Below are 24,917 nucleotides of genomic sequence, written 5' to 3'. Positions count from 1 at the left end.
GTCACACTCTGGTATCTTGGCACAAAGCAGTCAGGCTTATTTAAAGAGGCAATGTGTAAAGTAGCTGTGCAACACACACACAGTAGCACAATACACCACAAAAAGACTTCACACAGGTTTAGAAAATCGAGAATATTTATCTGAGTGAAATAAGACCAAAATGACAAAAATCCAATCAGAAGAAGCCAAGATATTAATTAAAGAAAAATAAATGCAAAAAGAGGGCTTAGAAGTCACTAGTGGTGAAAAGGTTACTTGACGTCACGAGGGACCGGAGCAAATCCAAAGTTCAGGCCAACCATGATCGACGGCAGGCTGGCTTCAGGACCTATACAGGTCCTGCTGAAGAAATACCTTGGATGGAGCTTTTGTCGACGTCGAGAGTTTACTGTGTTGTTGAACCGTGCAAAGGGGTTCCTGCGTTGGTGTTGAGCTCCGTTGAAGTTAATGCAACGTATTAATGTCGAGCCGCGCACAGCGTCATCATTGAGCCGCGCAGGCTGTGGAACTGTTGTAATCGGACAGCCTCTGCGTCAGCATTGAAGGGCGATGCAGCTGAATTTCTCACACAGTCAGGCAAGGGTAGGACTCACAGAATGCCGACCAGCAGAATTACCAGCAAAATTGTAGGAAGTCTTCTGTGTCCCAGAGACTTCAGAAAACAGGAGGAAAGCCAGCAAGCCCTTGGATGTCACTTAGAGGGAAGGCAGAGTCCTTCCAGCAGAGTCAATGAGCAGCAGGGTAACAAGCAAAAGCGCAGTCCTTCCAGAAAAGCAGTCCAGTTTGGCAGTCTCTCTGTTGTTCAGGAGTTAGCATGGGAGAAAAGGATTACTCCTTTCACCAACCCATCCTTCTCCTTGGAGTCCAAGAGGTATGGGAGAGGTTCACTCTCCTCTTCCTCATCAGTCAACAACAGCATGGTGAGCTCAGAACTCTCAAAGTGTTGTTTGAGGTGATTTACATGCAGCACCCTGTGGGGCTGCTTAGGGGTCTTGAAGTCCATCAGGTATGTGTCCTTTCTTTCAATCACCTCATATGACCAATTCCAGCAGTCCTGGAAGGTCCTGGGCTCAGTCACCAACACTTTTTGACCAGGTTGAAATTCCACAGTGGTAGAATTTTTGTCATACCATTCCTTTACGACTTCTTGCCTGGCCTCATGGTTGCTGAAAGCTTGCTTGCATAACTTAGCCATCTGGCTTCTGAAGCAGATCATGTAGTCCACTACATCATGAGGCACCTTCGTAGCAACTTGCTCCCACCTTTCTTTCACCAGACTCAGAAATTCTCTGACTGGGTGCCCATACAACAGTTCAAAGGGGATGAAACTCACGCCTCTCCGTGGCACCTCTCTGTAAGGAAACAACAGGCATGATAAGAGGATATCCCACTTTTTCCTCAGGGCCTCAGGCAGACCTCGGATCATGCCTTTCAGGGTCTTGTTGAACCGCTCAACAAGCCCACTGGTTTGTGGATGGTAAGGGGTTGAGAACCTGTATGTTACTTCACACGCCCTCCACATGGAATGCATATAAGCAGACATGAAGTTTGTGCCCCTCTCAGACACAACGTCCTAGAGGAAACCCACTTGGATAAAAATCCCAATCAGGGTCTTTGCCACTGCAGGTGCAGTATTAGTCCTCAGAAGGACTGCCTCTGTATATCTAGTGGTATGATCCACCAGAACTAGGATGAAACTGTTGTCTGACGCAGTTTGGGAATCCATAGGTCCTGCAATGTTGATGCCCACCAGTGTGCCTCTGTGATCCAGAGCGCACAGTGTTCTGTGTGAAGCGCGTACACACAACACATTCCGGGAGAGCATTCTCGTGGCCACTTTCAAAACACGAGTAGCGCGAAAAACAGTAATTTCTTGATTGCAGGAAGCCTGTGCAAACATTCCATAGCAAGTGGCTCCTGCCCTTACTGCATTTCTTTCTTAATGGATCGTGGCTGCGGGCTGTTTGTGGGCCTTTGTGAAAATATTTTTTAATTGCAGCACAGTCATGCGCTGCAATTAACATAAATAATTTCACAATGGCCCACAATCAGCACCCAGCCGTGCTCTATTAAGAGAAGAAATGCAGCAAGCCCAAAAGTTTACTTGGACTTGATGCATGTCTTTTCTTAATTGAGAACGTCTGCGGGCTGATTGTGGGTCATTGTGAAAATATTTATGTTAATTGCAGCACATAACGGTGCTGAAATTAACAGGCATACTTTCACAAATGCCCAATACCAGCCCGCAGCCTCGCTCTATTAAGAAAAGAAATGCAGCAAGTCCAAGAGAACGACATTTAAAGTAAACTTTTGGACTTGCTGCATTTCTTCTCTTAATGGAGCGTGGCTGCGGGCTAATTGTGGGCATTTGTGAAAATATTAACATAGCTGCCAAGGTTTCAGATTGCTATGTGTGACATTTTCATAACTTCAGTTTTTGAGTGACATTTCAACAACTATGAGTGACACTTTCTTCCGAGAAAAATCAAGCAATAAGGACGAGGGAAACATATAAATAAATATCAGAAATTACACCCATTTCAGCAACGAGAAACTAAGAAGTTTCAGAACTAAAGTGCGCCAGTGGGAGGCAGCTGAAAATGGAGTAGACTGGCAGGACTGTATGAGGTCCTGCCAGTGAACGTGATGGCCATTGCAGTTGGGCTGTCAAATAGTAATGCTCAAAATTCGGAGCTCCTAACCTTCCCTTATCCACAGGTAACTGAAGTTTCGTAAGTGCAACTCAGCATCTCCCCTTATTCCACAGGAAGTTTCTTAATGCAGAAGGTAACGCATGGAATATGGGTCTAGGAATGTGATCTGGTAGTTGATGGAAATAAAGTAAGCAAGGAAGGATCCCCATCTTAGACAGGGACACCCGACCATGAACCGTGAGAGGTAAGGTGCTCCAAAATGCCTTTTGGGGAAGCAACACTTCTTTGGACTTGTAAGTTTACCATCTATTAGGTCATTAGCCTTGTGGTAGTAGTTATCCCCAGGTATTGCAAGATATGAGGCTCCCACCGAAGGGGGTAAGAACCCACAAGAAAATGTTGCTGTGGACAGTCTGGGTGGGGTGAAAACAAACAGGTCTTGGCCCAGTTAACCGCTAGGCGTGAAGCAGCATGGAATTCATGCAGTATAGTTGTAATAGCCGTTATGCCCTCTTTAATGTCTTGGATACAGACGAGCACTTCATCTGCATACGAGACATCATGGGTCTCCGCATTCAACTGGATGCCCCAAGCCTGTCCCTGCCGCCGGAGTCTCAGTGCCAAGGGCTTCATTGCCAAAGCAAAGAGCAGTGGGGACAGTGTACAGCCCTGCCTCATCCCTCTGCAAACTGGTAAGGAAGGGAAAATGCACAGACCAATTTTCACTCGTGTCATGGGCTCTAAGTACAGGAGACAGACTAGGCTGTGCAAGCAACCCATGACACCAAATGTTGTCAAGGTCGAGATGAAGGTACCCCAATCCACTGTATCGAAAGTCTTCTCAAAGTCCAGTATCATACACGCTGCGTATGGCTATCAGACCGAAGAAAACTTCATCCCTCGATGCAGACCGCAGATATTTAAGGTGGTGGATCGACCAGGCACAAAGCCGTTCTGGTCCAGATATGCACCCGACACGGCAAGTACTCCTATAGTCAGTTCGCTATAACCTTGCGTCGGATTTTGTAATCAGGTACTAGCATAGATAGTGGCTTATAGGAGGCAAGGGGTCCTTATCCATCTTCGGTAAGGAGACTAAAAGAGGTTCCCGCTGAGTTGGAGGCAGTTGCCCCTCCGTCTGGGCCTCCCGATATAATTCAAGCAATTTTGGACCTAGATGGGGTTCATATGCCTTATAAACCTCGACAGGGAAACCATCCAGTCCCGGGGTCTTGTTGGTTGCTGTGCCTCATATGGCCGCTTGTGGCCGCTTGTATCTCCTACAGTGAGGGTGCAAGAAGTTTCTCTCGGTCTAGTGGGTTCACTATCATCAGTGTGACTACTGCTAGGAAATCCTTTATGGCACCTTGCCTATCCACAGATGGCTGGCCATACAGAGCTCAGCCATTTGGTAAGGTGGGCAGCTGATGCTACCACTGGGAAGTTGAGGAGGGGTGGGTGTGAGAGGTTCAGGTGTGGGTCGAGCACTCAGTTAAAGTTTCCACTGAGTATCCATGGAATGTGAGCCCATTTACTGAGTATTGTGGATAAATGTGAGTGGAAGGTCGACACATTAGGAGCATATATACTGCCCAGTAAGACATGCTTATCATCCAGTTGTCTGTCACATAATGGCTTTTGGGATCAACCTCAGTTCCGATATTTCAGAAGGGGACTCCCGGCCATACCTATATCAGGGCACCCCTGTCACAGCCTGAATGCATGGTGCAAATAATTGCCCTTGCCAGCACTTTTGTAGGCAGGTATCATCCCCCGCAGCATACCCACTATACCCAGGTTAATGCGGCGCATACGCCCCTCTGAATCGTCTCCGCTCGGGCTTCAAGTTCATGAACCTTCATCGTCAGGGTGCAGACCTACCTTCCTCGTCAGGGTGCAGACCTGGTCCACCAGATCCTTCATAGTTGGGCGAATCTCTGTAATCGCTTGTTCTGTGAGCGTGGCTCTGTCAGCTTTCGTTGGTCTTTACGCAGCAAGCAAAGCTCAATCGCTACATCGACGACCCTGATACACACCTTGTGTCAGCAATAGCATCAAGTATTTTATCGAGCCGCCGTTGATGACACATCTGGGTCAGGAAATGGTTAGGAAGTTTACTGCCACATCGCTATTCTGAGACCGGGGCTGCTGGGGTTGAGCACCGTTCACGGCCTGTTCCTGGGAGGAAGAGCCCGTGCAGTCTCGATCTTTTAGAAGTGACAGCAGGTCCGCTGGTCGAGTATCAGGGACCCGCTAGGCCCCCACTCAGATGTAGTCGGATTCAGTCTTATCTTGTTGACTGCCGTATATCACTGTATCTTAGTGTTTTGCACCTTTTTAATCAAAGATATCTTTCTGCCATTTTAAACACTAGCTTCTACTGGAATAGGAATCTTTTTTGCCTAAATTCCTTTTGCACATTGCAGTTGAATTTCAATTGTTTTGCATTAAGCTTTTTAAAACTGTATAAATTGTGCTTTAAGCTGAAAAGAATGTACTTTTATCGGTACTTGCACTTATCTGAAGGGTGAGAAACTGCGACTACGGTGAGCGCAGCACTTCTGTTAGTCCCAGAAATACCATGGTGCACTGGTCGGCAGTCTAGATGTCGAGCATCGGGGAAGGTAAAAGCACGGTCGCAGCGCGGTCTCAAGGATAGCTCCTATCTTGTTAGCGGCCGTATAGCATTGTGGCTTAGCGTTTTGTACCTTTTTAAACAAAGATATCTTTCTGTCATTTTAAACACTAGTTTCTACTGGAATAGGAATCGTTTTCGCCTAAATTCCTTTTGCACATTGCACTTGAATTTGAATTGTTTTGTATTTGTTAAGCTTTTCAAACTGTGTATAAATTGTGCTTTTAGCTGAAAATAACGTACTTTTATCGGCACTTGCACTTATCTAGAGGGTGGAAAACTGCGACCACGGTGAGCGCAGCACTTCCGATAGTCCCAGAAATACCACAGTGGGCGGGTCGGCGGAGGTAAAAGCACGGCCACAGCGTGCCCGCGAGCATCGGGCGTGCCGCCGGCGCACCACAGGCAAGCCCGTATGCGCCTGTACATGCCTGCCCTGTGCCTAGTGCCAGCCACAATGTCAGTTTCAGCCCCCATTCCAGATTTAAGCAAACTTAAACAAGGGACCAGCTGTCAGAATGTAATAATATATGTAAGTACTGTTGAGAACTTCCCCAAAGTTCAGATCCGTTTGCTGTATCCACTTAGTGCCCTGATTGTAACTAGCATTTTTGCCCCAGTAAAACGCAATTGCGATCATCTAGCTTAGCCCCTGTTTTGGAAGGACCACCCAGGACCAGGTCAGTTTGCTGTACCTTAATCAATGCCTGTTCTCTAAGTAAGCACGCCTCTGAATTTGCCATCTTTCTGGACTCTCAAGATATTGATTTGGCGTTTATCACTTAGACCTGGGCAGGTGCCTTCTATGGCCTAGACTTACCCATTGCTGTTCCAACAGGGTATACCATCTTTACACAAGACTGGGGTGGAAAAAAGGGCAGCGGACTGGCCATAATATATCACAGCAGCTGGAAAGGGACATTTACGACCCATCATAATTTGTCAAACTTGGAAATAACCGTTATTCCTTCAATGGCCTATTAACTTATCGGCCTCCTGGCCCCAGGGCAGATTTTCTAAACAGCTTAGGTCAGTCATTGGATGTGATTTCTCAATCGTCTGATTTAACACTTCTGGGTGACTTCAATTTACACCTTGAGGACCCCTTAAACAAAGATGCGGCACGTTTTATTGATGTCATGAATAGTCTAGGGCTTACACTGCAGGTTATCGGTAGTACCCAATCTGCAGGACACCTACTAGTCGGAGTATTCTCTAATAATAATCTCCTACAATGTCTCCCATCTCTCCCGTTAACCTGGTCTATTCACAAATCTGTTATGTTCTCTCTTTCTCTTCATCAATTCAGTTCAAAGAATCTGAGAAATAAATGTCCCAAAAGATTTCGATCTTCGAACCAAATCTCAATGGAGACCGAGGAAAGCTCCCTGACCCAGAATCCCCTTGAGGTTAACAGTGAACCTAATACAGCGGCAGTCGCATTTGAGCAGTTGCTCCGCAGTTCAATTGATAATGTTTTACCAGAAAAGATTGCTTCTAACCGCAGGGCAAGGTGCTCTGAACCTTGGCACACTGAACATCTTAAACTTCAAAAACAATGGTGCCGCCGTCTCGAAAGGAAATGGAGATATAATTATGATATCAGTGACAGAACAGCTTACAAACAATCTCTACCAGATTACAGAAAATTAATGCAGGATGAAAAAATTAGCTATTTCACCACAGCTATAACAGCAGCAAAAAAATTATCTAAGGAACTCTTTGCCACAGTAAAAAAAAGCTAGCCTAACCTCCGGAAATAGCAAATACACTGGCGAGCCAAGCTTTCTGTAACTCTTAGGCCACCTTTTTTCAGGACAAAGTTAAGTCAGTCTATAGTTGTTTTTCTATGGCACTGCCCCAAGGTGCTGCCCCCTCCCAATGTGCATCAGCTAACCTTGACACGCCCAAGGAAGCCTTCTCAGCCACTATAGAATCTCTCAAACCTCCAGAATGGCTTCACTTCCCACCATTGACCCCTGTTAAGGTCGTCAAGCTACTTCTGTCTACCAAATCTGGCTCCCCACCGCCCACCCCCAAGATCTTTCATCTTTTACCAGAAGTATTTCCAACTCATTTGTCTCCCTTCTTCAATCAAATGTTCACTTAAGGCATCTTTCCCACAAACTGGAAATTAGCTTTAGTTCTTCCTCTTCTAAAATATCCAACTTAGATGGGGCGGATCCCAATAAGTATCGCCAGATCTCCAGCCTCCCTCTGGCCGAGATGGCCATGAATACGGTAATATCTGACTACATTGAGAAACATGAATTCCTCGATGCCACCCAGTTTGGCTTCAGGTAGCACCATACCACAGAATTGGCACTGATCTCGGGATCTGAACAGATCAGGCAGATGGATGATGCGGGAGGCAATGCCGCACTTGTGCTGCTTGACCTCTCCGCTGCATTCGATACTGTTAATCACAAAAAACTACTGGAATGCCTTGATGGGATAGGCATAAAAAGAAAAGCTCTGACCTTCCTTGGATCATTTTTGTCTGGTAGAGAACAATTCATAGCTCTTACCGAATTCAAATCACCCAATTTTACACTGCCTTGGGGGGTACCCCAGGGTTCATCATGGAGCCCCACCCTTTTTAGGTCTCCGCCAGGCAGCGCATGCGCTGTTTCTTCGAGAGATGCTGTATACACTGTAGTGGGGGAAGCTCCACCCACTTTCCGCCCATCTTTTTGATTGGCTTTAATCACAAATACTGCATTGTGATTGGTGCTTGGTTTCTTAGTCCCGCCTCCTGACTGCCATGATGACATTTTTGTCCTTCCACGGCTATCGGCCCCTTTACTTAAAAAACTGTTTTGTTTTCCTACCTCTCCCTGTTCCCTCCCATAGTCAGTAACTTCTTAGACTGCCACCCAACCCCCGCCCCCTCCCGTTCGTGCCTTCTTTCAGGCACGCACTGCCATTTAAAATGCAATCGGTCTAGTGAAAATACGAGTCCAATTGCATTTTCAATGCTTGTTTGTAATTTCATTGGTGGGTGAATTGGCACTCTTTGTCTCACATGCGTCCGATGCCTTACATCGTACGCATGCGTGACAAAACTCCAGGCCGGGTTCGCTAAGGAGAGAAGCCACGCTACAGCCGGAGGATCGCCTAGCAACCAGGACTCCTGCGCCCACGTCACCACTATACAGAGCGGAGGGCCGCCCGGAAGGAAGTCTCGTCCCTGCAGACTCATTACTGCCTTGCACCCCATTATTTTCACCCCCTCCCCGGCTTCTCTCCTGGCCATTACTTTCCTCCCTCATTGCTCTATGAGAAAAACTGAAAGCAAGTTGTGGTGCGTCGGTTAAACAAAGCGCCGCTCGCCATGAGAACGAGGTCGGGCACCGGCTGACCCAGAGCACGCCACAAAATACAGGTATTTCGATGTATACCGTGTTGAGCTCACCGACCCTCATTCCCCCAACCCTCCCTCCTCCCAGCACTTGTTAAGTATGCAGCACGGTATCAGAGTGTAAGACAAACAGCAAACAGCTGTTCAAGTTGTTGAACTAGATCAGTTGACTAGGGGTGAGTGCTTGCAATGTTCAACACTCCATCCATTTTCCCCTTTGGTTTTGCTCCAAAGTCATACCAAGCGTGCCATCAAATGCAGACAACAAGCAGTGTGAAGAGTGCTAGAATTGTCTGAGAAACGTATCAGCCAATCCTAGGTTGGCTCACATAGTGTGGTCTCAGTACAGTATGGAGGATGGATGGTTACTACACACACACAGATTGGCTGCACAGCTGGAAATAAAAATGTTTACTTTGGGATCCTATTATAGGTAGTCAATGTGTGGAAGTCCAGCAGAAGGGAGATGGTGACATGGAGGGCAGTGTCATGAAAAGCGGAGTCTAAGAGTCAACTTATACATTGCCCTCCACGCCTCCCCTCCAAAAAAAAACTCTGCCACAATGAATCAGGTACCAAGGACAAATGTGATAGTAAATCTGTTCCGGCATACTTAATCAGTCACAAGCAGGCTACATTTTTAAATATCTTACAAGGTTAAGGCACCTGCTACAGAACTTAAATCTTTGTGTTCTCAGAAATGTCCCGGGAATAATGATAATGGTAAGTTTACTATGGTGGTTAGTGCACATGCTTAAGAGAGCTGCGTATTGTCTAGTTATGACTCATCATAAAGTAGTACTTAAGGTTAATGTACCTGCCGCAAAGCACAGTGTGTAACATTCATAGCACAGATTTGTATTTTTTGTGGAGAGCTCAGTGGGTTACTGCTCTTGTCACAGCAATCATTTTGTTGCTTGGAGTTCATAGGTTACACTTTTTCATATATAGCACAGTCCCTTTTCAAGCAGTAACAAGGAATTATTGCAAACTGCAAGGCATAGCTTTAGAACCTTCGTTTATTTTTCTCAATCTTTATTCTAAGGATGTTGTGAAAAAGTTGGTTTGTTTCGGTAGTAATAAAGTCGTATTAGTACAGACAACAACCACCGTTTTATGCTTTAAATCTTGAGTTTGTGTTGCTCCAGGCCAAGCACTCATCATATATAATGCCTATGATTAAGGATATGTGAGTCCTACACTTTGTAACCCTCATTGTCTTACATACCATTTCTTGTCCACTGATTTACACATTTGTATAGAGCATTGTGTCTGGATAACACCCTTCCTCTCTGATCCTACGAATATCACCTGTGGAGTCCCACAGGGATTTTCACTGAGCCCAACCCTCTTCAATAGCTACAAGGCGCCCCTCGCAGGCATTGTACGAAAATATGGCCTCAGCATTGTATCCGACGCCGACATCCAGCTCATCCTATCCCTCACCCGAGACCCCACCACCGCTAAACTCAACTTCCAGAAAGGAATGCAAGACGTCGCAGACTGGATGACGTACAGCTGTCTGAAACTCAACGCAGCAAAACCAGAAGTCCTAGTCCTCGGATCCATCCCTTCAGCATGGGACAACACCTGATGGCCGACAGCCCTCTGGAGCCTACCCACCCCCTCAGACCAAGCCAAGAACCTGGGTATCATCCTCAACTTCTCACTCACCATGAACCGACAGCTCAACGCGATCACATCCAGCTGCTTCAACACCCTCTGCATATTCGGTAAGACCTTCAAATGGATCCCCCCGGGTCAAGGTAGACGGTCACCCACGCACTCATCACCAGCAGAGTGGCCTATGGAAACGTACTCTACGCCGGCATCAACAAGTCTCTACTCCGGAAACTCCAGACCATCCAAAACACCGCAGCCAGACTCGTACTCGGCATCCCTCGGCAAGAACACATCAGCCAACACCTACAAAGACTCCGCAGGCTCGCGGTGGAGAAAAGAATCACTTTCAAAATCCTCACCCACGCCTACAAATGCCTACACAACAACGGACCCGAATACCTTAATGACAGAATCAACTTCCACATACCCAAAAGAAACCTCCATCCTCCAACCGCGCACTGGCCGAGACCCCGCGCATCGCCAGAGCAAGCAGAAGATCCTTCTCTCACATTGCAGCCAAGATGAGCTACTGGCAGACATCAGACGCGCACCCTCCCTTAACACCTTCAGAAAAACTCTCAAGACCTGGTTCTTTGGCTAAACAGACCAGCGGATTCCCCCACCCCATCCCCCGGCGCCAAGAGACCCTCACGGGTGAGTAGCGCACTTACAATTCCCCTGATTGATTGATAGATTGATATGTGTGTGTGATGTAAAGCATTCTGACATTATCCTTTGGGATGAATAGAGCCATAGAAGAAATTCAATAAAAAAAATGCATTTGTAAGTGGTATTTAAATTATTACTAGTGCTTATTACTCGTACAGCCCAAGCCATCTCACAGCGCATGTATATTTCTCACATACAGACGTTGATCAAAGTCAAAAACTTTCCTCCAAATCAGAGTCTCTTAAAGTATTGCGAAGTTGACAAGCTAAGTGCCTTTGTTTTCCATCATGACATCTAGAAGTTAGTGTCCTATGCTGACCTTCTCGTTTTACACACATTCAACATGTTATCATTACACTCGAATGTATCAGTAATAGTTGGGTCCATTCAGGGAATAGAAGTACATCCTCTCGGGAGTCTCTGCCCACCTAGGTCACCGCTCACCTTCTTTGATTTCTGCGCAGACATGTTTCGCCTCTCTTTCACTGGACCACCCAGTACCAATATCTGCGTCCGAGTTGCTTTTGAGGTAAAGCGTACTACGGGTCATCAGGTTACACCGGGAATACACAGAGCTCCTTGCTTCTCAATACTTCTTTTGCAGCAAGGCACTTCCGCGAGTCACACTTCACATGCGTAGTCCACGTGACACTAACAACTTGCGCGTGCGCACAAAGACTCAATAAACACCTGTGGCAGGATTTGATCGCTTAGTACGCATGCGCAGTCAGCATTCACTACCAAATGGAAGTTGCCCTCAGAGACATAGCAGAGCAGAGGACCAATAGCCCAAATTACTTGTTGTGAACGTACTGAGTTAAAAAATAATTTAGAATGTATCCACCAAAATTATCCAGCTTCAGCATAGTGGTAACTATACTTATAGCTACAGTGTGTATTGGGTTCCCAGCTGGCCAACGGCTCTGCCAGTGTTCTTAGAACTGCCTCTTCCTGTCGGTGTCACGAGCACTTCCGTGTATCAAAAGCAGGTCTGTTTAGTGCTTCCAGCAAAGCTTTGCTGCTATCGTATCCTGGTCCTTCCTCTCTCTGACTTTCGGCTCGGCAATGACGCTCTCCGTGTTCTTCGGCTGCACCTTCATCGCCTTCGGACCGGCACTCTCGCTGTACGTCCTGACCATCGCCACGGACCCCCTGCGCATCATCTTCCTGATAGCCGGGTGAGAAGGCGACCCTGTGGCGAGGGCTGCTGGGGGAGGGGAGACAGGGCTGGAAAGTGATTGAGGGATGCAAGAGAGGAGTTTGTCTTGAAATGGCAGAGCGGGAGATCAAGAATGATTGAGCTAGCAGGGTGAGAGTAAGATTGGGTGTCTTCTGCCAGGTCATTACCCCAAGTCCGATTTCTTCTTCCCAGTCATCAATTACTGAGCATTCGCTCCCAGCTTGCTGTAGTTTTACCTAAAATCAACACAAAACTGTCTAGCTGTAATAATTTGGATTATTATTTGGGGTGGGAAATGGCCCGCTTCAAGGAATAATCTCAACTCTTGTCACTAAATTAACCGGAGTCCAACTTCCGAGTAGCTGTGGCACAGGGCAGACAGGGTTAATTTAAGGCAATGTGTGAATATTTATACACCCCTAAGCAGTATTAAAGTCAAAATGCAAAACAAGACAAATCCCAAACTGAATAAGAAAGAGTACAATTTAATAAACAAAATAAGTACCAATAGGGCAGAAAATCACAGTAGACTGGGAGGAAGGTACCTAGAGACCCACATGTATCAGGCAGAGGCCAACAGCAAGGTTTATTCCAGGTCCACTTGCCACTCAGCTGGATAATTCCCGGAAAAGTTCTCTTGCTGCTTGTCGTCTGCCTGTAGGCACACAGAAGATCAGCCAGTGGACCCTTGGAGTCCACAGCTTTGTTTTTCACAGGTTTAGCACGTGTTCTGAAGTGGCGGCCATGAGATGCCATGTTTATACCTGGTGCAAGTTATTGGGTGGCCTCTTCCTAACAAACGGAGTAAAGGTTTCTGAGACCAACACTAACCACTTTTTCAGTAGTTTCTGTTTGCCTTATTGCATTCAATCAATCAGTCATATAATTTGTAAAGCGCACTACTCACCCGTGAGGGTCTCATGGCACTGGGGTGGGGAATGCTGCTACTGCTACTGCTTGCATAGCCAGGTCTTGAGGAGTTTTCTGAAGGTCAGCAGGTTTTGGGTCTGCCGTAGGTGGATGGGGAGGGTGTTCCAGGTCTTGGCGGCGAGGTGGGAGAACGATCTGCCGCCGGAGGTCGCTCTTTGGAAGCGGGGGACTGTGGGGAGGGCGAGGTCAGCAGAGCTGGCGGGTGGGGATGTAGAAGCGGAGTTGTCTGTTGAGGTACGTTGGTCCGGAATTGTTGAGTGCCTTGTGTGCATGGGTGAGAAGCTTGAAGGTTATCCTCTTGCTGACCGGGAGCCAATGCAGGTCTCTCGGGTAGGGTGTGATGTGGCTGCGGCAAGGGATGTCGAGGCGTGCAGAGGCGCTCTGGATGCGTTGGAGCTGTCTCAGGAGTTTGGCCGAGGCTCCTGCTTAGAGGGTATTTATTTATTTTTACAATTTATAGAGCGCAACGAATGCCCGTGGGCGTCTAGGCGCTGTGATTTCAGTATCAGTCTCAGCAGGGGAAGATGGAACAACTGTCGGGAGTAACAGGGATAAACAGGTTACTGGTCAAACAACCATGTCTTCAGCAATTTCCTGAATTGGAACAAAGATTGACTTGATCTAATCAGTAATGGAAGCGAGTTCCAAAGTCTAGCAGCAAAAAAGAAAAGAAATTCTGGCCCTTGTTTATGAAATGCTTTAAAAGTTAGGCAAAGAGTTTTAAATTTAATCCGATTTCTGATTGTCAACCAATGGTAATTCCTGATTGTTTGGCTGATCGGGTTAAATTTAGAGGTGCCAGAGAGCAGTCTTGCCGCCGCGTATTGCCATAGTCCAACCTGCTGCTGACGAGGGCCTGGGTGACCGTTCTTCTCGTTTCAGTGGGGATCCACTTGTAGATCCTGCGGAGGGTGTTGAAGCAGGAGGAGGAGACGGCGTTGACCTGTTTAGTCATGGAGAGGGTGGACTCGAGTATGACGCCTAGGTTGCGTGCGTGGCCAGTGGGTGTAGGAGCGGTTCCCAGTGCGGTCGGCCACCAGGAGTCGTCCCATGCCGAAGGGGTGGATCCGAGGATGAGGACCTCCGTCTTGTCCAAGTTATGCTTTCAGTCGGCTGTTACTCATCCATTCAGCGACGGCCTTCATTCCTTTGTGAAGGTTGGTTTTGGCAGTGTGGGGTCCTTTGTGAGGGAGAGGATCAGCTGGGTGTCATCGGCGTAGGAGATGATGTTGAGGTCGTGCCGACGGGTGCCATGTAGATGTTAAACAGAGTTGGGCTGAGGGATAAGCCCAGGGGTACACCGCAGATGATCTTGGTGGCTTCGGAGCGGAAGCGGGGAAGGCTGAAGCTCTTTGTTCTGCCGGATCGGAAGGAAGTGGTCCAGTCCAGGGCCTTCTCTTGGATCCCGACATTGTGGAGGCGTGTTCGTAATGTGTGGTGGCAGACCGTGTTGAAGGCGGCTGACAGGTCCAGGAGGAATGAGGGCCGCAGTTTCTCCGTTGTCCAGCAGGGACTTAATATCATCGGTGGCGGCGAAGAGGGCAGTCTCGGTGCTGTGGTTGCTGCGGAACCTGGACTGGGAAGGGTCCAGGATGTTGTTCTCCTAGAGGTAGCGGGTCAGTTGTTCGTTGACTGTCTTCTCAATGACCTTTGCCGGGAACGGGAGCAGGGAGATGGGCCGGAAGTTCTTGGGGTCCACCTTGGGTATCTTGAGTAAGTTGTTGATCTCGGCGTGCTTCCAGCTCTCCGGGAATGTTGCTGGCTCGATGGAGGTGTTGATGATTTTCCGGAGATGGGGTGCGATGACTGTGCTGGCTTTGTTGAAGATGTGGTGTGGGCATGGGTCTGACGGAGATCCGGAGTGGATGGTGTTCATGATCTTGATGGTGTCATCGTTGTTGATGTTGGCCCAGGAGAGCAGGCGGTTGATGCGGATGGTGGTCCTGGGGGCCGAGGTCTCAGTAGTTGTCGGGACGGTCGTGGCGTTGATGCTGTCGGGGATGTCTGCGATCTTGCGGTGGAAGAAGGTGGCCAGCGAGTCCAAGGGTGGGACTTCGTTGGTGTTAGACCTGGGGTTGGAGAGTTCCTTCACAATGTTGAAGAGCTCTTTGCTGTTGTGCGCGTTGTTGTCTAGGCGGTCATTGAAGGAGGCCCTTTTGGCGCATTTGATGAGGTGATGGTGTCAGCCGGTGGCGTTCTTGTACATAAATTTTGCACATGGAAACAGTGAGTATGATTACGATCACTGCCATTCAGACATACTGGGGCGCTGTCACCGCCTGTTTGGCTCTGTGCACGGAACGGGAACTCGACTGGACGTGGGAACAGTGTATTTTGGGGCTGTACCCCAGATCCAAAGGGCACAAGGTGACCGCCGGGTATATACATCAGGGACTTCTAGTCGCCAATCGGCAGCTCACACGCCAATAGAAATCTCCTCTCCCACCCACCCCCGGTAACTGTCACCTGGTACTAATCCCTGCTGTGCTGGGCACAGGCGGAAAGTGTGGGTCTTCATCGAGGGGATGCGATTCTCTGACTTTTGCGCAGATCAGCGCGACCATTCGCAGTTGCAGCCAGCCACACCCATGGCTGTGGACGGACATGAGAGTGCAGCTGACACATAATACGGGGAGCGTGGGTCAGAATAAGGTGCTGCGTTCTCCCCGCTCTGTGCAGGCGCTTGAGGGTCCTCTCCATCTTCCTTCCCATGTATATACTTAGCCCCCGCGTACCAAGGGATACACCATCTGAATTGCAAATGTTGTACATTGAACGGAATGGGGGACTGGGTGAACACTGTACGGATAAAAAGATATGCTGGGCGGAGCATGTGGGCGGTGGGGGGAAGTTGTGAGGATGGCGCACGGTGAAAATTATCACTATTGTAAAGGCTCTACGTGCTGAGAATCAATGTTATGTTGTTATAAAAGTAAGCATACGTTGTCTCCATGTGTTACGATATTAGAACTGTAATGGACACAAGCAATCTGTATCTGCTATAATATCTTGAAGTGTCAGCTGATAATGAGTGTTCTATCTCTGTAAAGTTACGATCTGAACAGTAGTGACACTAGTGATCCAAAAAACAGACACACTGTAAACTGCAAAGTTTTTGAAAGATAATAAAAACAAAGTAAAAAAAAATGAGTATGATTGCGATTACCAATTGTTGATTTCCTACCGTTGATGTCCAGCTTTAGGAAGTCTCCTTGCGTCTGCTTGCTAAATAATGTTGAAGCACAGTGTATTTGAAGAATGCTTTTAACTGTTGTTACGAATGGTATGTATGCAGTATGATAGCATTTGTTTTCAGAGGGAATGGAAGAGTTGTAATACATTAATTGAAATTTTATGTTAAATGTATGTGGAATAATTATATTTATAAACGTTGATACATTGAAATAAATACATGTTTACTAATAAAATACTACTTTGAACAATTCTTTTTGTGACATGTTGAGCATTGAAGTTTATAACCTATCACACCAATAAAGATTTATACATAAAGACTTGTCATTCAATATTTTCAAATTTCACAAAATTACACGACGTGAAGAAGAAGATTGGTTCTTTTAATTTCAAAGACTTTCCCTCAGTCCAGCCAACACGTGTTTCGTCGATAGGGCAGAAACCCTCGACTTCATCAGGGCTGGGAAAAGATACAATACAAAGATATATTGGAGTTGCGAGATCCATTATCTCGTGATTTGCAAGTCTACATTAAGTCAATGAATTTTTACATGCAAATAAGTGGGAGAAAACATTTCTCATGCACATCATTGTGCGGTATGGATCCGTGCATTTGAGGAGAAAAAGGAGGAGGGATTAAAAATCATCTCCCATACCGATACAAGTAACAACCTTTCCAGGTAAAGGAAAAGAAATCATACCCCACAGTTCGTGCTGATTATTCTTATGTATATCGTGCTATAGTGAGTATAATAAATGGACTTGTGCTCACCCCAGTAGTTGGCAATCTTTATAGTGTTGAATTTTGTGAATTAGTAGTGCCGGGTCTAAAATTCAATCAGGAAAGTATATTAGAAAAGTGCTCCGTTAGCTTCATAAGAATGCTGAGTACTTCATACTCAGGCTTACCTGATATCAAATTGCTAGTGGACCTGTGTTCCTAAAACGACCAGGTTGAGATGGGATATTAGATTCCCTGCAAGGTACATATACACCTCCACCATCTAGACAATGTTATATTATAATTGTGTGCCCAAGGCATAGGACGTACCTTCTAGCTGGTTATATTTCCGGCCCAGCTTATGGCATGGGCAAAGATTCTTCCTCTCTGTCAGGTCTTTAGTCAGTAACAAGCGTGTCCGCTGAAAATCACAAATGAATGCATATTGTCCCGTTCTAGTATAAAAAACGACCGTAATTGGATATTTAATCCCACCAATCTCTGGTAAGAGCTTACCTTCAAATCGGTAATTCTTGCAGTTCCCCGTACTCCGGCAATCTATTAGTTAAATCCCGGCATAAGTTAAAAATCTTAAAGGTCCTTCCTCCAGTAATATTGACGGAGTCAGGTTTGCGCCCGCTGCCAAAATAAAAGCCAATGGCTCGTGTTAGTGCGAGAAAGTTCGAAGTAATCTAATGCTATTTGCCATTTCGAAAGGTTCCTGAGACCCGTTGGATGCTCGTCGCTTACCTCCTAATATTGAGGAGTCCTGGGGCGGCAAAAAGTCCCACTTGTGTCTCTACCGGTCTTCCGTATTTTGAAAGTCAGCAAATCTAACCCGGAAGCTAGTATATATAACACGGCTTGCCCGTCCGGTTCAAGAAACAGACGTGGTGGTGATACACCTAAACGCATTCGGCCATCTTTGAATGGTATGTAAGTATTAACCGAGAACACTATATCCTTGCCATTTCAGTACTTTGGTGCTCTTAGATCTACTTATAATAACGTGTAATACAGTAGCTAAATATAGCCTGTAATTGCATTGACTACTCAGTGATTTATGGTGTCAAGTGAGAACTGTGGGGCCAAATATATCTGTTATTATGAATACATTGTTAATTGTCATACATATAGTTACAGTTATTAGTTAAGGTACAAATAATACATTAATACAAAGTCGCGGTTACAGGGTACAGACAGATGTATGGTGGTCAAATCATTATATGCGGTTCAGTTGTGTTTGACCATCATTATATGCAGTTCAGTTATAAATAACAAACATCTCTTTTATTAGTATATCGGTCTAATGTTATACTTAGTCCCCCAGATAGTAATGAAGTTCCTGGTCTGAGTTCATCCCATACTCCACCGCACGCATGGTCAGTATCCATGACGCTTCTCTGCGCCTCAAGGCCAATTCTCTATTGCCTCCTCTTGGATCATTTTTTACCTGATCTATTGCACAGAAGCTAATTGTTTTCTGTTTGCCTTGTTTAGGACACTGGTTCACGTGTGTCGCGGTGTTATATCTAGTGTCTTGGTGTTTGATGGCTCTTATATGTTCAAACATCCTCTCTTTTACCATTCTTTTAGTGCTACCTATATAGAAACTGCCACAAATGCATTTAATCATATAGACTACAAAGCAGCTATTGCAATTGAGTAATTGTTTAATTACAAATTCTTTTCCCATGTAGTTGCGAAACGTTTTGGTTTTATTCATAGCCATGGGACAAATTTTGCAAATTCCACATTTGTGGAAGCCAATGCTTTTTTGTGTCAGCCAGTCAGGAACTATTCCGGATCTCACTGGGTAAGTTGGACTTATCCAGGATTTTATACTTCTACCCTTTCTATATGTTATGAGAGGATTTTTGGTGATATATTTGTTCAGAACTTTATCATTGTTTAATATCCACCAATGTTTGTGCATACTGTTTCTCAATACAGTTGCTGCATTATCATAGTTAGTGATCAGTCTGATCTTATTGTTCCCTTTGTTCTCTTTCTGAGTGTCCCGAAGGGTCATTTCTCTTGGGACTTTGTCTATTCTCTGTTCCGCCTTAGCAATCATATCTCTGTTGTACCCCCTAGATATAAATCTACTCTTCATGTTGTCTTTGCATTTTAGAAAGTCATCATCTTTACTACAATTTCTTCTTGCTCGGGTAAATTCTCCAAAGGGAATGGATTGAATTTGATGTCTAGGGTGTGAGCTCCCAGCATGTAATATGGAGTTACAAGAAGTGGGTTTTCTGAAGAGTCTACTCTGTATTTTGTTGTTTTCAATAAAAAGTGATAAGTCTAGAAATTCTATTTGGGTTGTACTTATGGAGTGAGTTAACTGAATACCCATCAAATTCGAGTTTAAATGTTCACAAAATTCCATGAGACTATTCATGTCTCCTGCCCAAATTAACAGACAGTCGTCTATATAGCGACCCCAGTAGATGATATAATCACTCCACTTTGCGCCATGTGGGCCCCAGATCCACTCCTCCTCGAACCTGCCCATGAAAAGGTTCGCATACGAAGGGGAGAATCTGGAGCCCATGGCTACTCCCTGTTTCTGACGATACCACGTTGTTTCAAATAGAAAGACATTGTTTTGTAGTATTAGATTCATCATATCTAATAGCATCTCCGTGTGTGCTCATTGGGATGCTGGTCTTTTCTCCAGAAATTTCCTAGCTGCCCCAAGACCCAATTCAGTTCTTATGTTGGTATATAAGGAGGTGACATCAAGGCTAGCCATAATCATGCCTTCCTCCCAGCCACATCCGACAAAATACTAAGGATGTGTTTAGTGTCCCTGATATATGCTGGTAAATTGCGTACCAGTGGCTGTAAAAAGTTATCAACATATTGCGAAAGTTTCTCAGTGGGGCCCCCTATACTAGAGATGATAGGCCTACCTGGTGGATGTTGCGCGTTCTTATGTATCTTGGGTAGAGTGTAGATACAGGGAGTAGCCATGGGCTCCAGATTCTCCCCTTCGTATGCGAACCTTTTCATGGGCAGGTTCGAGGAGGAGTGGATCTGGGGCCCACATGGCGCAAAGTGGAGTGATTATATCATCTACTGGGGTCGCTATATAGACGACTGTCTGTTAATTTGGGCAGGAGACATGAATAGTCTCATGGAATTTTGTGAACATTTAAACTCGAATTTGATGGGTATTCAGTTAACTCACTCCATAAGTACAACCCAAATAGAATTTCTAGACTTATCACTTTTTATTGAAAACAACAAAATACAGAGTAGACTCTTCAGAAAACCCACTTCTTGTAACTCCATATTACATGCTGGGAGCTCACACCCTAGACATCAAATTCAATCCATTCCCTTTGGAGAATTTACCCGAGCAAGAAGAAATTGTAGTAAAGATGATGACTTTCTAAAATGCAAAGACAACATGAAGAGTAGATTTATATCTAGGGGGTACAACAGAGATATGATTGCTAAGGCGGAACAGAGAATAGACAAAGTCCCAAGAGAAATGACCCTTCGGGACACTCAGAAAGAGAACAAAGGGAACAATAAGATCAGACTGATCACTAACTATGATAATGCAGCAACTGTATTGAGAAACAGTATGCACAAACATTGGTGGATATTAAACAATGATAAAGTTCTGGACAAATATATCACCAAAAATCCTCTCATAACATATAGAAAGGGTAGAAGTATAAAATCCTGGATAAGTCCAACTTACCCAGTGAGATCCGGAATAGTTCCTGACTGGCTGACACAAAAAAGCATTGGCTTCCACAAATGTGGAATTTGCAAAATTTGTCCCATGGCTATGAATAAAACCAAAACGTTTCGCAACTACATGGGAAAAGAATTTGTAATTAAACAATTACTCAATTGCAATAGCTGCTTTGTAGTCTATATGATTAAATGCATTTGTGGCAGTTTCTATATAGGTAGCACTAAAAGAATGCTAAAAGAGAGGATGTTTGAACATATAAGAGCCATCAAACACCAAGACACTAGATATAACACCGCGACACACGTGAACCAATGTCCTAAACAAGGCAAACAGAAAACAATTAGCTTCTGTGCAATAGATCAGGTAAAAAATGATCCAAGAGGAGGCAATAGGGAATTGGCCTTGAGGCGCAGAGAAGCGTCATGGATACTGACCATGCGTGCGGTGGAGTATGGGATGAACTCAGACCAGGAACTTCATTACTATCTGGGGGACTAAGTATAACATTAGACCGATATACTAATAAAAGAGATGTTTGTTATTTATAACTGAACTGCATATAATGATGGTCAAACACAACTGAACCGCATATAATGATTTGACCACCATACATCTGTCTGTACCCTGTAACCGCGACTTTGTATTAATGTATTATGTGTACCTTAACTAATAACTGTAACTATATGTATGACAATTAACAATGTATTCATAATAACAGATATATTTGGCCCCACAGTTCTCACTTGACACCATAAATCACTGAGTAGTCAATGCAATTACAGGCTATATTTAGCTACTGTATTACACGTTATTATAAGTAGATCTAAGAGCACCAAAGTACTGAAATGGCAAGGATATAGTGTTCTCGGTTAATACTTATATACCATTCAAAGATGGCCGAATGCGTTTAGGTGTATCACCACCACGTCTGTTTCTTGAACCGGACGGGCAAGCCGTGTTATATATACTAGCTTCCGGGTTAGATTTGCCGACTTTCAAAATACGGAAGACCGGTAGAGACACAAGTGGGACTTTTTGCCGCCCCAGGACTCCTCAATATTAGGAGGTAAGCGACGAGCATCCAACGGGTCTCAGGAACCTTTCGAAATGGCAAATAGCATTAGATTACTTCGAACTTTCTCGCACTAACACGAGCCATTGGCTTTTATTTTGGCAGCGGGCGCAAACCTGACTCCGTCAATATTACTGGAGGAAGGACCTTTAAGATTTTTAACTTATGCCGGGATTTAACTAATAGATTGCCGGAGTACGGGGAACTGCAAGAATTACCGATTTGAAGGTAAGCTCTTACCAGAGATTGGTGGGATTAAATATCCAATTACGGTCGTTTTTCATACTAGAACGGGACAATATGCATTCATTTGTGATTTTCAGCGGACACGCTTGTTACTGACTAAAGACCTGACAGAGAGGAAGAATCTTTGCCCATGCCATAAGCTGGGCCGGAAATATAACCAGCTAGAAGGTACGTCCTATGCCTTGGGCACACCATTATAATATAACATTGTCTAGATGGTGGAGGTGTATATGTACCTTGCAGGGAATCTAATATCCCATCTCAACCTGGTCGTTTTAGGAACACAGGTCCACTAGCAATTTGATATCAGGTAAGCCTGAGTATGAAGTACTCAGCATTCTTATGAAGCTAACGGAGCACTTTTCTAATATACTTTCCTGATTGAAATTTAGACCCGGCACTACTAATTCACAAAATTCAACACTATAAAGATTGCCAACTACTGGGGTGAGCACAAGTCCATTTACTATACTCACTATAGCACGATATACATAAGAATAATCAGCACGAACTGTGGGGTATGATTTCTTTTCCTTTACCTGGAAAGGTTGTTACTTGTATCGGTATGGGAGATGATTTTTAATCCCTCCTCCTTTTTCTCCTCAAATGCACGGATCCATACCGCACAATGATGTGCATGAGAAATGTTTTCTCCCACTTATTTGCATGTAAAAATTCATTGACTTAATGTAGACTTGCAAATCACGAGATAATGGATCTCGCAACTCCAATATATCTTTGTATTGTATCTTTTCCCAGCCCTGATGAAGTCGAGGGTTTCTGCCCTATCGACGAAACACGTGTTGGCTGGACTGAGGGAAAGTCTTTGAAATTAAAAGAACCAATCTTCTTCTTCACGTCGTGTAATTTTGTGAAATTTGAAAATATTGAATGACAAGTCTTTATGTATAAATCTTTATTGGTGTGATAGGTTATAAACTTCAATCTGTGGATTACTGGTGGGGATGATGACAACCCATACCTAGGCACCCAATGACATATATAATCAACAGTATATATATAAATATTTGCCCATATTCCGTGAAGCGCCAATTCCGCCAAGACTAGTCATCCTCTAAAAACTTACATGTTGAGCATTGAGGGTGGGTTTTGTGTTTGCACATCACCAAGTAAAGTGTTCTGATTTGTTTTGCTTCTATTTAATTCTTTGTTTTCATCGCACTTCTAAATTACAAAAACATTTGATTTCTTTATTCCTGATCTATTTTGACATGTTTGAGCTATTTATTTACAAGCTATTTAAGTGTTGTGTGTTAAAAAACTGACATCTGGGGCGTGGTCTAGCAGCTGATGGAATAGGACGTGTGTGACTGGAGTTCCGGGCCACAACCAGCTATATATACCTTTTATTTGCAGCCAGAAAGCCGCGGGAGAGGCCCCGGGCGATTTACCCTAGCGGTGGTGGAGACTGGACGACAGCGCTTCGGGTTGCGGACTTTTCCCCTCGCCAGAAGTGCTATGAACGGACCCGGCGGAGAGGTGCTTTGAGCTGCCGGGAGCTGCCCGCCATCTTGTGAGCTGAGGCCTCAGGCGGTCGGGCGCGAGTGGAGGTATGGCGGAGCTAGCCTTGATCCCTACGAAAGGGAAGGATCCTGTGCTCTGTGCCTCCTACTGCCCTATATCGTTGTTAAATTCCGACTTGAAAATGTATACCAAAATGCTTGCAAAACGTTTGGAACCCCACATGCCGGGTCTGGTAGATTCGGACCAAGTTGGCTTCATCCGCACTCGCCAGGGGGCAGATAATGTACGAAGAATCGCGCACTTAGTGGGGAAGGCGCAACACTGGGATATACCGGCCTGCCTCCTCTCACTGGACGCGGAGAAGGCATTTGATCGGGTGGACTGGGCCTTCCGTCGGGCAGTGCTGCAGAGAATTGGTCTTGGGTGGAACATGGTATCCATGATCATGGCGCCCTCTCTTGTCCCGCAGGCGAGGATTAGAGTAAACGGGCAGCTTACGGAGCCTTTCACTATACATCGGGGTACCCGACAGGAGTGCCCCCTATCCCCGCTGCTCTTCGCCCTAGTGGTGGAGCCCCTGGCGGAGCTAATCAGTCAGGCAACATACATACACGGCATCTCTCTTGGGGGCTGGCAGAACAAGGTGTCGCTCTTCGCGGACGACCTCATCCTCACGCTTTCACGCTCCCGGGAGTCTCTCCCAGCACTCCATTTCTTGTTGCAGACCTTTGAGCGGGTCTCTGGTCTCAATATTAATCATGACAAATCCTGGGCGCTTAACCTCCTGATCCCGCAGGAAGAGATACCGCTTCTGGAGGCACTCGCTCCCTACCAATGGGCCACTGGTCACATTCGGTACTTGGGTCTGCAGCTGACTCCCTCCTTGGATGTGTGGACCCAGGTGAACTGGAGAGAATGTAAGAGGGCTGTCTTTGAGGACCTTCGGGGATTGAAACCCTTGGTGATGTCGTGGGTGGGCAAACATAATGCCGTTAAGATGTCGGTACTCCCCAACATTTTATATTTATTCCAATGCCTTCCCTCTCCCATTCCTCTACATCAGATACATGGCCTTCAACTCAAACTTATTACATTCATATGGAGAGGGCGTAGGCCGCGGTTCTCTCACAAGATTCTTATGCTACCGCGGGACAGAGGGGGACTGGCCTGTCCCAACCTCCTGGATTACTACTGGGCTTCCCATCTCCGCTTTGCGACGGAATGGACAACAACTGAGAGCGAAAAGGTTTGGCCGCACATGGATAGGACGGTCACTGGGCATACCATTTGGGACCTCACGTGGCTGCACAGAGAGACACACTCCTGAAGTGCATGTTTGACGGTGCCCACTCGAAGGATATCTGGGACTAGATGGCGGTGCGCAGAAGCCTCACAACATTCCCCTCTCCCCATACGCCCATTGAAGGGAAT

At 45.7% G+C, this 24,917-nt stretch overlaps 2 protein-coding genes across 5 annotated transcripts in view; one reads left to right on the top strand and one right to left on the bottom strand.

Annotated features, from left to right (window-relative positions):
• Positions 1-11,554, bottom strand: part of LOC144826671 (uncharacterized) — a 201,854-nt gene extending 190,300 nt beyond the window's left edge. For all 3 annotated transcript variants that reach the window (XM_078685266.1, XM_078685267.1, XM_078685269.1), the window contains exon 1: positions 11,387-11,554. In XM_078685266.1, the coding sequence (XP_078541392.1) occupies positions 11,387-11,410 (24 nt within the window). In that variant the 5' untranslated portion in view covers positions 11,411-11,554. The remainder of the gene's footprint in view (positions 1-11,386) is intronic.
• Positions 11,555-11,667: 113 nt separating this feature from the next.
• The window catches only part of APH1B (aph-1B gamma-secretase subunit), a 75,928-nt gene continuing 62,678 nt past the window's right edge, over positions 11,668-24,917 (top strand). The window contains exon 1 of one of the 2 annotated variants that reach the window (XM_078685270.1): positions 11,668-12,120. In XM_078685270.1, coding sequence (XP_078541396.1) covers positions 12,008-12,120 — 113 coding nt within the window. In that variant the 5' untranslated portion in view covers positions 11,668-12,007. The remainder of the gene's footprint in view (positions 12,121-24,917) is intronic. The other variant, XM_078685271.1, reaches the window with a different exon arrangement.

This window comes from Lissotriton helveticus, chromosome 3_2 (assembly GCF_964261635.1).
Source record: "Lissotriton helveticus chromosome 3_2, aLisHel1.1, whole genome shotgun sequence".
In the NCBI taxonomy this organism is placed as follows: Eukaryota; Metazoa; Chordata; class Amphibia; order Caudata; family Salamandridae; genus Lissotriton; species Lissotriton helveticus.
The sequence above is the reverse complement of the archived record's forward strand: the minus strand, read 5'-3'. Positions and strand labels throughout refer to the sequence as shown.